This window comes from Phodopus roborovskii, unplaced genomic scaffold (genome assembly GCF_943737965.1).
Source record: "Phodopus roborovskii unplaced genomic scaffold, PHOROB, whole genome shotgun sequence".
In the NCBI taxonomy this organism is placed as follows: Eukaryota; Metazoa; Chordata; class Mammalia; order Rodentia; family Cricetidae; genus Phodopus; species Phodopus roborovskii.
This window is the reverse complement of record NW_026126408.1, coordinates 12070364-12083894: the sequence shown is the minus strand read 5'-3', so window position 1 is coordinate 12083894 and position 13531 is coordinate 12070364. Positions and strand designations below refer to the sequence as shown.

The 13531-nt window shown below is 48.2% G+C and overlaps 1 protein-coding gene across 1 annotated transcript; it reads left to right on the top strand.

Moving 5' to 3' along the window:
- The first annotated feature begins 273 nt into the window (after window positions 1-273).
- Adgrf3 (adhesion G protein-coupled receptor F3) lies at window positions 274-12516 on the top strand. Its single transcript, XM_051181745.1, has 13 exons — window positions 274-327; window positions 614-763; window positions 1147-1323; window positions 1840-2058; window positions 4592-4801; window positions 5684-5827; window positions 5958-6154; window positions 6657-6836; window positions 7761-9143; window positions 9832-9873; window positions 9955-10023; window positions 10418-10473; window positions 11973-12516. The coding sequence occupies exons 2-13, from the start codon at window positions 736-738 to the stop codon at window positions 11995-11997; spliced, it is 2730 nt and encodes a 909-aa protein (XP_051037702.1). The 5' UTR covers window positions 274-327; window positions 614-735; the 3' UTR covers window positions 11998-12516.
- Window positions 12517-13531: the final 1015 nt, after the last annotated feature.

Sequence of the window (13531 nt, the reverse complement as noted above, 5' to 3'; positions counted from 1 at the left end):
AGGAGCTAAGCAAAGCATGTTGACTCCCAGGGTGTGCCTGGTTCCTGGTTTCAGATGGACTGCTGCCCCTGTCAGGGTCCCTGGAATTATGTCTTTGTCCCCTTCTGAATGCCTTTTCTCCCTCCAGATAGTAACATCTGACCTCTAGGTTAAAAAAGACCTCTAAGAGACCAAGTCACACCAGAGTTGCCAGGTTGTCCCTGTGGTGCCCCCCGGAACTTGGGACCAGCCTCTCCTCAGATCTCTCTCCTTTTGTCTCTTTCCAGGAATCCAAACTGTCTGGAGGGAAACCTGGGCAGGAACTGAACCAGAACAAGGGAGTAGGGGGTGAGTGGAGGGATTATGGAGGGGGGCAAGAAAGAGGAAAGGAAGAAACAGGAGGGGGCACAGCAAGGTGGGCAGAGAGGACAGGCTGTGGGAGGGCCAGACATGTGCACCTTTGCAATAATGACATGGAGCCATGGACAGAATGCACCTCTGCTAGGGCAGGAGCTGTCCTGTGTGTACCTAGGCAGGCTCTGGGAAATGACATTTGCCTGTGTCCCCAGAAACAGCCGGCTGGGCATGTTAAGGCAAAAGGGGCCTCACTGCCTCTCCTCCCCTGTCCCCTTAGCTTCTGTAGAATCAGCACTGATCTCCAGCTATGTACGCCTGAAATTACCAAACAGGACCTGGCCACAGGAGCTCCCTGAGAACTTCACTCTCCCTGCAGCCTCCACATCCCTTCCCCCAAGGATGCTTACCTCCCTCAGTCTTACAACAGGTAGCAGCTAAATGGTAAAGAGGCTCAATGGGAGCAGGACACAGCTTTCCAACTCTAACCAGCTTGTCCCAGATGTCTCGAGCTCTCCCTGATGGCTGGCCCAGCTCCTTCCTCGTCTCCTTACCCGACAGCCTCCTCCCCTTCTAGGTCACATCTCACTGTTCTAACTTGAGCAGAGGGTACAAGGGGCAGGCAGAGTGTGGGGAACTTCACCGGTGTCCTTGTCCAGCATAACCTGCTGCTCTGAGTCCTGGCTGCAAAGGAAGTTCCCCCGGGTGGCTGGGTGGATGATCTCCTGGGACTTCAAGATTAACATCAGCCAGCCCTGAGGCCTCTCAGGGGTCAGTTGCTGGTCCCACAGCCTGCCTGCCTCTCTGTCACAGAGTGTCTCGTCACCCACAATGGGACTAGGTTCTGCACTTGCCACTCTGGCTACCTGTGGAACGCTACGCTTTGCTCCCTTTATCCTACCTGCCATGGCCACAGATCAGAAATTGATTCCTGTATGTGTCGCAGTTTCCATGGTCCTGCTCCGGGCTACTGCCAGTTTCCGCCACCTGGTAAGGAGGGTAGGGAACTTGGAAACTAGTATCCCCAAGTGAAGAAAAAAAATACTTTCTGCAGTTTTCATTTGTTGTTGTGTTTTCATTGGACCTGGGTTTCCGGCAGCTAGTCCAAGCCCAGCTACTCCTCTGGCTGGATATATAAAACAAAGAAACAAAAACAAACAAACAAAAACAAAAAAACCCAGCTGTCACAGCAAGTCACTAGATCTGAGCTTGGGACTTGAAAAATGAGGCTAAAGAAAGTGGGTGGCTCTGAAGACACCTGGGCAAGGAAAGGACCGTTTCCAAAGCAGATTCAGCAACCCCAAGTCCCTGGAAAATGGAAGTCATCAGAGAGGGCTTGCCACTAGTTGGGAGGGCCTACAAGGCTGAGGTGTAGCAGTTACCTTCAGACACCTTTGATTGGCAAGAAGGAGGTTATGAAGGGAGGGGTGTGGAGAGGCAGGCTTCAGGGGGTAAGGAAGAGGAACTGCTGGCTAAGGCCTTTCAATATCTCTTATTTCCCTGCAGTTCCTGCAAACCTGATCCTGGATTCCCAGCTACGAATGCCCAGGGACACCCTGCACCTCATTCTCCTGAAGAAAGAGGAGGCTACCAACCTGAGATGGTATTTGAAGCACCCAGAGAGCCACAGACTCGTCTTCCTACGGCCAGGGACAAATGTGTCCCAGATGTCTGGTCAGGGCCAGGCTGGTCTTAGCATCACCAGCTTATCCCGTCACTGGACAGGTAGCACTCTATTATCTCTTCTGTCCCCTTTTCTCCCGTAGGTTTTTTTTTGGGGGGGGTTGTTTGTTTGTTTTTGAGACAGAATCCCATTCTGTAGCCCAGGCTGGCTTCAATTGCACAGCAGTCCTTATGCCTCAGCCTCCTAAGTGCTGAGGTTATAGGCATGAACCATCTACTTCTTTCTCTGCTTCTCTTCCCATCTCCATCTTGAGTCTCCTTCCCCTTTCTTCCTCTTCTCCCCATTCACCTCGTCCAAACTTTTTCCATCTTTCCACTTGCTGGGGAAGCAAAGGCAGAGAGGCTCATCATAGTGGGAAAATTCTGTGCAAGAGCCAGCTGTTTGCACTGTAGTCTGGGGGGTTCTAAGACCCTTTCTCAGCTTCACAAACTCAGTGTTGTTCTTATATATGAAGATGTAAAAACACAAACAAAAAAGTGACGATGTCACTTGCTTCTTTGTTGGGAATGGTGCAGAGAGTGAGTGTTTTGTTTTGTTTTTAAAACTCTTTGGGGGCCCACCACCCAGCTCCCAAATAAATACACAGAGACCTGTTCTTACTTATGAGTGCCCAGCCTTAGCTTGGCTTGTTTCTAGCCAGTTTTTATAACTTCAATTATCCTGTTTCTCTTTAACTACATTTTGCCTCTGGGATTTTTAACTTTGTCTGTCTTCCCTTCTTACCCCGTGGCTGGCTGAGTGGCTGGGTGGCTGACCCCTGTTGTCCTCCTCGCCTCTCTCCTGAGCCTAGATTTCACCTTCTATTTATTCTCTCTGCCTGCCAGCCCTGACTATTTCTCTCTCCTGCCTAGCTATTGACCCTTCAGCTATTTATTAAACCAATCAGGTGTTTTAGACAGGCAAAGTAACACAGTTTGACAGAGTTAAAAAATGCATCATAAAAGAATGCAACACATCTTTGCATCATTAAACAAATATTCCACAGCATAAATGAATATAACACATCTTAAACTAATATTCCACAATAGGAACGAATGAAGAGAAGGGGGCTTTCTTTTATATATTAAAATGACTGTGCCTAGACTGCAGATATAGCTCTGGTTGGTAAAGTGCTTACCCAGAAGGCATGAGGCCATGGGTCCAATTCCCAACACCCCATAAGTCATGCATAGTAGTGCGTACCTATAATCTCAGTGCCCTGGGAGTAAAGGCAGGAAGGAGAGATGCTCAAGGTTCTTCCCTTTAGAACATAGTAGCTTTGAGGCTACATGAAACCTCATATTAACAAAAAGAGCCCAGAAGACACGATATCAAACAACAAAAAAGACCCTGCCTCAAACAAGGTAGAAGTACCCACACCAGAGATTGTCCTCTGACCACCAGTGGAACATGCCCACCCAGACAGCAAACATGTTTGTGCATGTAAGTGCATACACACACACACACACACACACACACACACACACAGTTTCACATATTGCTTGGCTTTTGGCCTTTTTGAAGGGCCTGCTACCCAGCTACCAGGTAAATCACACACAGAAGCTTATTCTTAGTTATGAATGCCCAGCCTTAGCTTGGCTTGTTGCTAGCCAGATTTTCTTAAGTTAAATTAACTCATTTACCTTTTCCCTCTTGTCTTTTATCTTTCTTCTCTATATCTTACTTTCACTCTTACTCTGTGGGGGGCTGGGGGGCTGGGGGGCCCTAATGTCCTTCTCCTCTTGTTCTCTCCTTGTTCTTTCCTGGGTTCTTCTTCTGTTTATACCCTTTGCCTACCCTTGCTCCTGCCTTGCTATTGGCTGTTCAGCTCTTTATTAGACCACCAGGTGTTTTAGGCAGGCACAGTAACACAGCTTCACAGAGTTAAACAAATGCAGCATAAACAAAAGTCACACATCTGAAAATAATATTCCCCAATACATACACAAACACAAGTGCAAAAATGTTAATCTGATAGTTACTACTTTTCAGAAAAAAAAAATATTCCTGCTAAAAATTCAGAGTATGGGGGAATACTAAAAACTGAGACCACTCAGTTCCAGTTGACAAAAGACTGGTGTTTGTTTAGGGCAGTGGTTCTCAACCTTTCTAATGCTTCAACGCATCAATACAATTCCTTATGTTATGACCCCAACCATAAAGTTTTCGGTACTACTTCATCACTGTAATTTTGCTACAGTTACAAGTCGTAATGTAAATATCTGTGTTTTCCGATGGTCTTAGGCAACCCCTGTGAAAGGGTCGTTATTCCCAAAGGGGTTATGACCCACAGGTTGAAAACCACTGACAGGGTAGCACTGGGAGGGGTAGCACTGTGGGGAAGGGGCTCACCTTAGAGTTCACCAGCACTGGCTAAGATGGACAGGGCAAGAGCCTCTTCCACAGGTCTTTCTCCTGGGGGAGGGAATGTTCTCCAAATGAGCCATCCTGGGACCTTGTGGCTGGGAGTAAGCTCCTGGTGCTGAGCAGAGAAGGAGAAGTTGGAGGGCCTGGGCTGTGACTCAGAAAGCAGTGGAGAGCTGGCTTGCAGGTAGACCGGGTGAGCCACCGGGTAGAATGGGTCTATCTCTGCAGGTTCGTACATGAGCATCTTCGAGGCCCAGGGATTCAGGTGGAAGCTGAAACAGGTGGTGCAGGTGCCCTTGGAGGAGAAAGAAGTGATTCGACTTCCAGACAAGCTGTCCATCTCCTGTGCTGCCTCCACTGGCTTCCAGCTGAGCTGCTGCATCCCACTCACAAACTTGGCCTACACTGCTACCTGGAGTCCTGGGGAGGGCAGCCAAGGTAGGAGACGGTCAAAGATGATTGTGACTGGTCCCTCGGGGCAGCTCGGACTGCAGTTTAGATGGGAGTTGGGCGTCCATGTTCATTGTTTTCACCCCACCAAAGCAAAGCAATCCCTGTTCTTTGATAGAACCCTTCCATCACACACTCTCACTTGTGGTAAACCCCATGAGGTTAGTTTAACAATATCCTATTTTAAAAAAGAGGAAGCTGGGGCACAGGAGAAATGGCTCAATGGTTAAGAGCACTTGACTGCTTTTCCAGAGGTCCTGAGTTCAATTCCCAGCAACTACATGGTGGCTCACAACCATCTGTAATGAGATCTGATGCTCTCTTCTGGTGTGCATGAAGACAGAACTCATATACATAAATTACATGAATAAACAAATCTTTAAAGGGGGACACTACAGCTAGAGAGATGGCTTAGCAATTAAAAGCACTTGCTGCTCTTCCAGAGGACACAAGACCAGTTTCCATCACCCATGCCAGGTGGTTCGCCACAAGCAACCCCAGCTCCAGGGGCTCTGAAGCCTTCTTCTGGACCCTGTGTGCACTGTTGTTCATGCGCATATCCACACAAAGATAGAGGGTAGATAGATAGATACACACACATACACAATTATTCAAACTTTAAAGTGAATCTTTTTAGCAAGAACAAATATTTTAAAATATATTGAAACCAAGTCCCTGAGGATAGAGGCTCAAGAGGCACTTCAGTGAAACCCAAATTCTGTACCCAGTAGTTGGATGCTGACATAGCATTCAGTTTTCCTTCACTGCTTCATCTTCAAAGACCGCTCTGAAATGGCATTTGGGGACCTGCTTAGCTCTCACCTGCTTCGGCCAGTGATGGTTCACTTGTCTCTTTTCTCCTACCCTCAGCTTCCTTGCATAACTTCTCAGACTCCCAGTGCCTGGTGCTGACTGTTAAACACTGCCCAGCAGCCGATACCACATATACGTGTACCCTTCACAGTCAGAACCTGGCTCCTCTCATGGCTCCTGTCTCCATCACCATCATCCAGGGTATGTGGGCCTTGGGTTCAGCTGGCTGACCTCTAAGTGACTTGTCCTTGGAGCACAGGGTCTCTTCTTTGTTGTTCCTCTGCCTTGAGCCACTGAGTCAGGTATCAAGACCTCAATGATTCTTGTTCAGATACAGACACTACCTGCCCCAAGGACTTCTCAGTAGTTGCCTGGAATGTCACCAAGGCTGGCTTTGTGGCACAGGCCCCATGTCCCGTGAATAAGAGGGGCGTGGTAAAGAGGCTCTGTGGGCCTGATGGCATCTGGGGACCCGTCCAGAACAGCTGCACAGAGGCTGAGATTCTAGCCATGTGTCTTAAAGCTAAGGTAAAGCTGCTACCTCCATGACCCTCCCAGCAAACAACACCTGCCTGCCCACCTACATGCCTGCCTGCCCTCATGCCTGCCTGCCTGCCTGTTTACACACCTACCTGCTTACATGCCTGCCTACTTACCTGCCTACCTGCCTGCATCCCCTCTCTCCCTGTCTCCCTCCCTCTCTCCCTCCTGTTCTCTCCTTCTTCCCTCAGAATTCAGATTCAGGAATCTTTCCTGATACCAGCTTTCCTGTTATTCAGCCTCTCTCATCTAGACCTTTATTAGACCTGGGAAGGAGGAGTGGGTCCTCCAGGGATGGGAGTGGGTGGGGTGGGTGTTTGACTCAAACCACAGTCCCATCAAGTAGTGTCTGTCCTTTAGTATCAGGGTGCATTCTTTCCACCTGATCATTCCTGGTCCTCTGAGGACTCTGAAACAGAGGGACAAGGAGCTGAGTCAGGGAAGATGTGGCCCTTTCCTGGTAAGTATTTCCCATTGTCTTTTCTGTCAGCTGCTGCTGGAAGGCCAAGGAAAGCCCAATGAGGAGGTACAACGCATCCTGAGTCAGCTTCGAGGGCAGGTGGGTGTGGTCAGCACACCCTCTGACTTACAAGAAATGCTTCACACTGTGATCTTGCTGGCCAATGTGGTAGCAGAGACAAGAACAGAGCTCACAGACAGTGCCCTGAAGGTGAGACCTCAGAGCCACTGGGAGCCAAGTGGGGGTGGGTGGGAGGACAGATCTTTCCTGATGATTGCTTCTGCCCTTCAGCATTACAAGGGCAGCGCAACAGGGATCCTTTTGAGTCCAGATGTGGTTTCCTGCTTCCTCTGTTCTTAAACACCAGCCTCCAGTGCCATGGAGAGTAAAGAAAGCCGGATGCTGGAAGGCGGGAAGAGATAGGGAGACATGGACTTTAGGGACACAGCATGGGAACATCACATAACCACACACACCATATGTGATAACCCAATCCCACAGAAACACTCAGACACAATTGGTATTGCCAGGCAGCCAAGTGGTGGGCACACTCCTTTAATCCCAGGCAGAGACAGGCAGATCTCTGTGAGTTCAAGGTCAGCTTGATCTACAGAGTGAATTCTAGGATAGCCAGAGAAACCCTGTTTCAAACAGCAACAACAAAAAAAAAAAAAAAAAAAAAAAAAAAAAAAAAAGAAAGAAAGAAAAGAAAAGAAATAAAAATGGATAACAAGAGGCAATGATGCCACTCGCCCTTCCTGTCAGCCATTAAACTGCAATGACGGCCATGTGGACCTCATGTGTCTGTCAACTTCAGAATAATGTGCTCCCTGCCCCTGGCCACTGTTCCCAGAACCTTTGTGGGACTCGGGAAGTCCCAAGGGATGCAAGTGGGAGAAGAGGCTTTAGCAGAGGACCTGGGTGTGATTTGGAGACCATGAGCCCTAGAGGCCCCTGCAGCTGCTGACAGTGCCCCATCCCTCCAGTCTAGATGGTCTCCTCCACAGTCCTGTCCTCCTGGAACCTCTTCTTTAGCCCAGGGTCTTGCCGTGGAGGGAAGGGGCGGTGCCTTTGGGTCCTAGTGACCCTGTAGACTCCGGCAAGTCACATGCCTCCTTCTGTTGGCCACTACAGGATCTCCTGACGACCACAGACAAGATCCTAGAGGTGAACCTCAGCTCTCTGTGGACTCTGGCCCAGACCCAGGAGCCCTCGCTGGCCTCAGATTTCCTGAAGGCTGTGGAGACTTTGGTCCACAGCTTGAGCCCACAGCAGCACCCTTTCTCCTTCAACTCATCTAATGTATTACTGCAGAGCCAGCTCCTCAGACACACCTCTCCTCCTGGCTACCAAATGTCCTTCTCTGCCTGGCCCCTCCTGCAGGCACGGATCCCATGGTATTCACTGGCCCCACTGGTCCATAATGGGACTAATGTCAGTATTACTAGTCTAGTACTGCAAAAACTGGACCACTGTCTGCCCTCAAGCTATGCACAAGGGCTTTGGAACAACCCATATATCACTCCTGGGCTGGTCCTGGTAGTCTCTATTACAGCTGATGGCCAGGCTTTCACACAGGCAGAACTTATCATGGACTTTGAAGAGATGAATGGAACCCTGTACTGTGTCTTCTGGGACTACAGTCTCTTCCAGGGTCAGGGTGGTTGGTCAGATAAAGGGTGCCAGGTACATGCAGCCAACACCAGCACCATCACTCAGTGTGTTTGCCAGCATCTCACTGCCTTTTCCATCCTCATGTCCCAACACACTGTCCCAGAAAATCCTATCCTGAACCTGCTGAGTCAGGTGGGTGTTGGGGTTTCCATCCTGGCACTGTTGGTGTGCCTGGTTATTTACAAGCTGGTGTGGGGAGTGGTTGTTCGGAACAAAGTCTCCTTCTTCCGCCATGCCGCCCTGTATAACATGGTGATCTGCTTGCTGGCCGCAGACACATGCTTCCTGGGGGCCCCATTCTTCCCCTCAGGGTACCACAGCCTGTTCTGCCTGGCCACCGCTTTCCTGTGTCACTTCTTCTACCTGGCCACTTTTTTCTGGATGCTGGCACAGGCGCTGGTGCTGGCCCACCAGCTGCTTTTTGTCTTCCATCAGCTGTCCAAGTACTTGGTTCTCTCCTTGATGGTGATACTGGGCTACCTGTGCCCCCTGGGGTTTGCAGGTGTCACCCTGGGCCTCTACTTGCCTCAAAGGAAGTACCTGTGGGAGGGAAAATGTTTTCTGAATGGAGACGGAGTCATGCTGCACACTTTCAGCGAGCCAGTGCTGGTCATCGTCTGTGTAAACGGGCTGGTCCTTGTCATAGCTGTGTTGAAGCTCCTAAGGCCTTCACTGTCAGAGGGGCCACCAGTGGAGAAGCGGCAAGCTCTTGTGGGGGTGCTTAAAGCTCTGCTCATTCTCACGCCCATCTTTGGCCTCACCTGGGGACTGGGAGTAGCTGTTATATTTGATCAGGACTCTATGGTCCCTCATTACATTTTCACCATTCTCAACAGCCTGCAGGTAAGTGGCAGGGTAGGTGACTATATGATAGTTTAAGTCGCTGCCAATCATCAGGCTCAAGCATTTTAGAAGGGGACTGAATATAGATTCCAGTTCCTTCACTGCCTCACTGGGTAAATTTGGGCAAATAACATAATCTCTCTGAGTTTTGTTTTTCTTATGATTGTGTCAGAGTCTAGAAATCATCAGTACCTGATCTTAACCCAGTCTTAAGAAAAGCACTTGAAGCCAGGCAATGGTGGCACATACCTTTAGTCCCAGCACTTGGGAGGTAGAGACAGGTGGATCTCTGTGAGTCCAAGGCCAGCCTGATCTACAGAGAGAGTTCCAGGACAGCCAGGGCTACACAGAGAAACCCTGTCTCAAAAAAACACACAAAAAATCAAAGGAAGGAAGGAAGGAAAGCAGGCAGGCAGGCAGGCACTTGAGGGCCAGCAAGATGGTTCAGCAGGTAAAGGTGCTTGCTGCCAAGCCTGACAAGCTGAGTTTGATCCCCGGGCTCTAGCATGTACACAGGCACACACAGACACATGTGCACACACAATACCAAATGGTGTCTATGGGTGCAGAAACTGAGGTGGTGACTTGGAATATCCATCAGAAAAAGGATCTGAGAACAGAAGATGAGGAGAGGGAGGGAGAAATGAGCCTCCCCCATACTAACCTGCTCCCCAACCCCCTCCCTCAGGGTGTCTTCATCTTAGTGTTTGGCTGCCTCACAGACAAGAAGGTGAGTGCCCAGTTAGCTCCCCACTCCTGACCCAGAGGCCTAAATGCAATCAACACAAGAGGGTGTTCACCTTCCCTTCAGGTACTCGAGGCCTTGCGCAAACGATTCCGCTTTCAAGGCACTCAATCCTTCAACTCTGCCATCTCCCTGGTGAGTTACCCCAAGCCTCAGCTGTCTGCAAGATTTGGCCAGCCATCCCCAGGAGAGATGGTCCCAACAAGGAGATGAGTTAGCAGCTCTTTTTATAGCAAGCAGCTTCCAGACTCAGTTTCTCCAGCCACATGGGTGGGCAGGTGGGCAGAATGGGATTTGGGGGTTCCCAGTGACCTCCTGGATGCCTGGCAATACTCCTCTCCATAGTCTCCCACATCTAATACTCTACTCCATGATAACATTTTGTAGGGAAATGATAGAGTGAGGTCCCATGGGACCTATGTAGCTGATACCAAAGTTCCTGAAGGGCTGTCGAGAATGCCACCCTTTTCACGGTGGGTGGGCTGTAATACAGATCACACCCCAGCTGGGCCTCTCTACTTCTCCCCAGGCCACAAATGAAGCCTACGCCTCAGAACACAGCAAAGAAAGAAGTGAACATGCCAGGTGAGGGGCAGCTTTCTCAGGAACAGAGCAAGAGTGGAGATGAAAGAGGCTGGAGTAAGGGCCCCCGGAAGTCCCCCACTCCCCCAGTGGCGGGGTTAGAGCCAGAACCTGGAGACCTAAGCCACATCCGGATGCCCCAGATCTTAAGTTTTCATTTTGAGAAAGGCTCTTGCTAAGTTACCAAAGGCTGGCCTTGAATTCACTCTAGTCAACAGGACTTGAACTTGTGATCTCCCTGCCTCAGCCTCCCAGGTGCTTGAATAACAGGCATGTGACATGTGACATCATACCTTCTCAGCAAGCACTTGGCAAAGCCTTACCCCAGTGGGTGTGGCCATCCCTGAATGAGCTGCAGTACAGAGGTGAAGCTCAGTGTGAAACAGGATCTAGTTCACTCCAGAGAGTCCCTCTCCACTATACCAACTTTCTTGTTTTTGTCTTTTGGTTGAGACAGGGTTTCCCTGTGTAGCTTTGGAGCCTAGCTCTTGTAGACCAGGCTGGTCTTGAACTCACAGAGATACACCTGCCTCTGTCTCCCGAGTGCTGGGACTAAAGGTGTGTGCCACCAAGGCCCAGCTCACGATACCAACTTTGAAATTACCTGGAAAAACTCAGTCAGGTGGGGTGTGTGTGGTTGTAAGCAGGAGGAGCAAGAGTCTAAACTACATAATGACTGTCCAAACAACAACAACAAAACTATCTATACCTATATCACATATAGTGTGTGTGTGTGTGTGTGTGTGTGTGTGTGTGTGTGTGTGTGTGTTCAACCAACCAATCCTATCTTAAATGACTTGCCCTTGTGGGTCTGATATCTGGAGACAAGAGCTGTTTACACAGGTAAAGACAAGGTATCCTACCCCCCCCCCCCCAACCCCAAGCTTCAGGGTGACCTTTTCTAATAAGAAAGACAGACATTCCAGGATGAACCATCCATGAGCTCATGTTCCTGGCGAGGGAGGTGAGGGTTTGTGCTAGAATCCACCAGAGGAGTCCCAGGCCATATTCTGAACACTCTGCTCCTTACTCAGGACAGGCGGATTTTCATTTCCATTAGTCATAGGCATTCCTTGTGCAGCTCAGCACACAGAGCCCCTGTAGTATCCATGCAAGGTACATGAAAAAAAGTAGTTAAATCTACCCAGTGACCTGATGAAAAGGCCTGCCTTTGCTGAAAAACAAGAAAATAAAAGAAAAATTACAAACAGATGTCAGTGTTCCAAAGAAAAACGCTGTATTTTGTTGTTTTGTTTTCTTTTGGTTTCTCTCTGTGTAACAGCCCTGGCTTGTCTTAGAACTCACTTTGTAGACCAGACTAGCTTGAACTCACAGAGCCTGTCTCTGCCTCCCCAGTGCTTGGATCAAAGGCATGTACCATCACCATCCAGCAAGAAAAAACAGTTTTAACAACAATGAATATTATACTCAGCAGTGCATGTTACAGGGAAATGTTTTTAATGTTACTACTGAGTGATTTCTTTGCTGTTTCTTTTTGACAGTTATGAAGAAAGGATGACTGATTGACAGGAACCTGTGATCTTCTGAACATTGAAGATGAAGGGCAGAATTCAGTTTCTTTGGGGACAGTATTTGGTTACAAAATCCTTACTAATATAACTGCTTTTAAAATACACCAAAAAGAGTTCATTTACTAATCTATGAAGTGGCACATACATGGCTTAGAAAAACTTCAGAGTAACAGTGAATTCACCTATTAAAGCCAGTGATTGAAACTAAGCAACAGTGAAACTTTTGACAGTGCCCTCTTAAACAGGGAGGAAAGAACAGTACACGTGCTCAGGGTGGCAAGGGAGGAACCTGACTATTTTGCATCACTAACTATAAAAAGTGCTATTGTAAAAGGTAATGTCAGACTTTGGGAAGTGCTTTACAATAAAATTCCAAGTTTACATTTACTTATATAACTACAATAAAAAGCTGACCACAGATGGGCCTGTGTGTTTCATAGCAGAGCAGTAAAATTGATGGCAGCTTTAGAACAATCTCATAGAGAATATGATCAGTTTCCTTGTGGTCCAAGATTTTCAAATAGCCAAAATATCTCTGAAGTAGCTGTTAAGTTTTACCAATCTTTACATCTTACTTTTGCAATATATACAATGTTCTGTAATGCCAGGTGTGGTGGTGCTAGTTTTTAATCCCAGGACAAGAAGGGTAGAGCCAGGCAGATCTCTGAGTTCAAGGCCAGCCTAGGTTTACAAAGTGAGTTCTAGCCTATCCAGAACTATACAAAGAAACTCCTTCTCAAAACAAATCAAACCAAATCAAAGCAAACAAACGACAATGTTCTGTAATCTTCCTTTCCCTGTTTTTTTTGTTTGTTTGTTTGTTTGTTTTTTTCATTTTCTACGTTTATGGGTGCTTTGCCTGTATGTATGTCTTCGTACCACATTTGAGAAGTGCCCAAAAGGCCATAAGAGGGTGTCAGATCCCCTGGAGTTACCCACAGCTATGAGCCACTATGAGAGGACTGGGGATCAAACTCAGGTCCCTGGAAGAGCAGCCAGAGCTCTCGATCAATGAGCACCTCTCCAGTGTGGCACGAGGTCCAATAGGTCTTAATGATAAAAACCCAGAGTCAGATATCAGGGCAAATGCTGAAAGATCAGAGAAGTAAAGCAGCAGCCACAAGAGAGACTCTTGCCTCTACTGAATCCTCAGACCAAAGAGGCAATCCTGTCCCTGTGAATCCTCAAACTGAATGTGATGAGTCCCTGTCTCCTCCTGCCTTATAGTCCTCTCTCTGTCCAGCCACATCGCTCCTGTCTCCACCTCCCTAGTGCTGGGATTAAAGGCCTGACTTCCAAGTACTGGGATTAAAGGCGTGAGCCACCACTGCCTGGCATCTGTGGCTAACTAGTGTGGCTAGCTCCTAACTAGTTGCTCTGATCTTCAGGCAAGCTTTATTTGTTAGATCACAAACAAAATATCACCACACTCAGCCCTTTGTTTGCATCTTTTTAAGGTTTTAGAAAAGGTGAAGTCCTTTTATCTTTAACTTTTAAAAATCAAAATAAAATATATGTATCAGGGAAAT

Coding starts and splice junctions, on each gene's coding strand:
- Adgrf3 (XM_051181745.1), top strand. CDS start 736: ATGCTTACCTCCCTCAGTCTTACAACAG. Junction 764..1,146: donor CTCCCTCAGTCTTACAACAG/GTAGCAGCTAAA, acceptor TCTCTGTCACAG/AGTGTCTCGTCACCCACAAT. Junction 9,874..9,954: donor GCTGCCTCACAGACAAGAAG/GTGAGTGCCCAG, acceptor CCTTCCCTTCAG/GTACTCGAGGCCTTGCGCAA.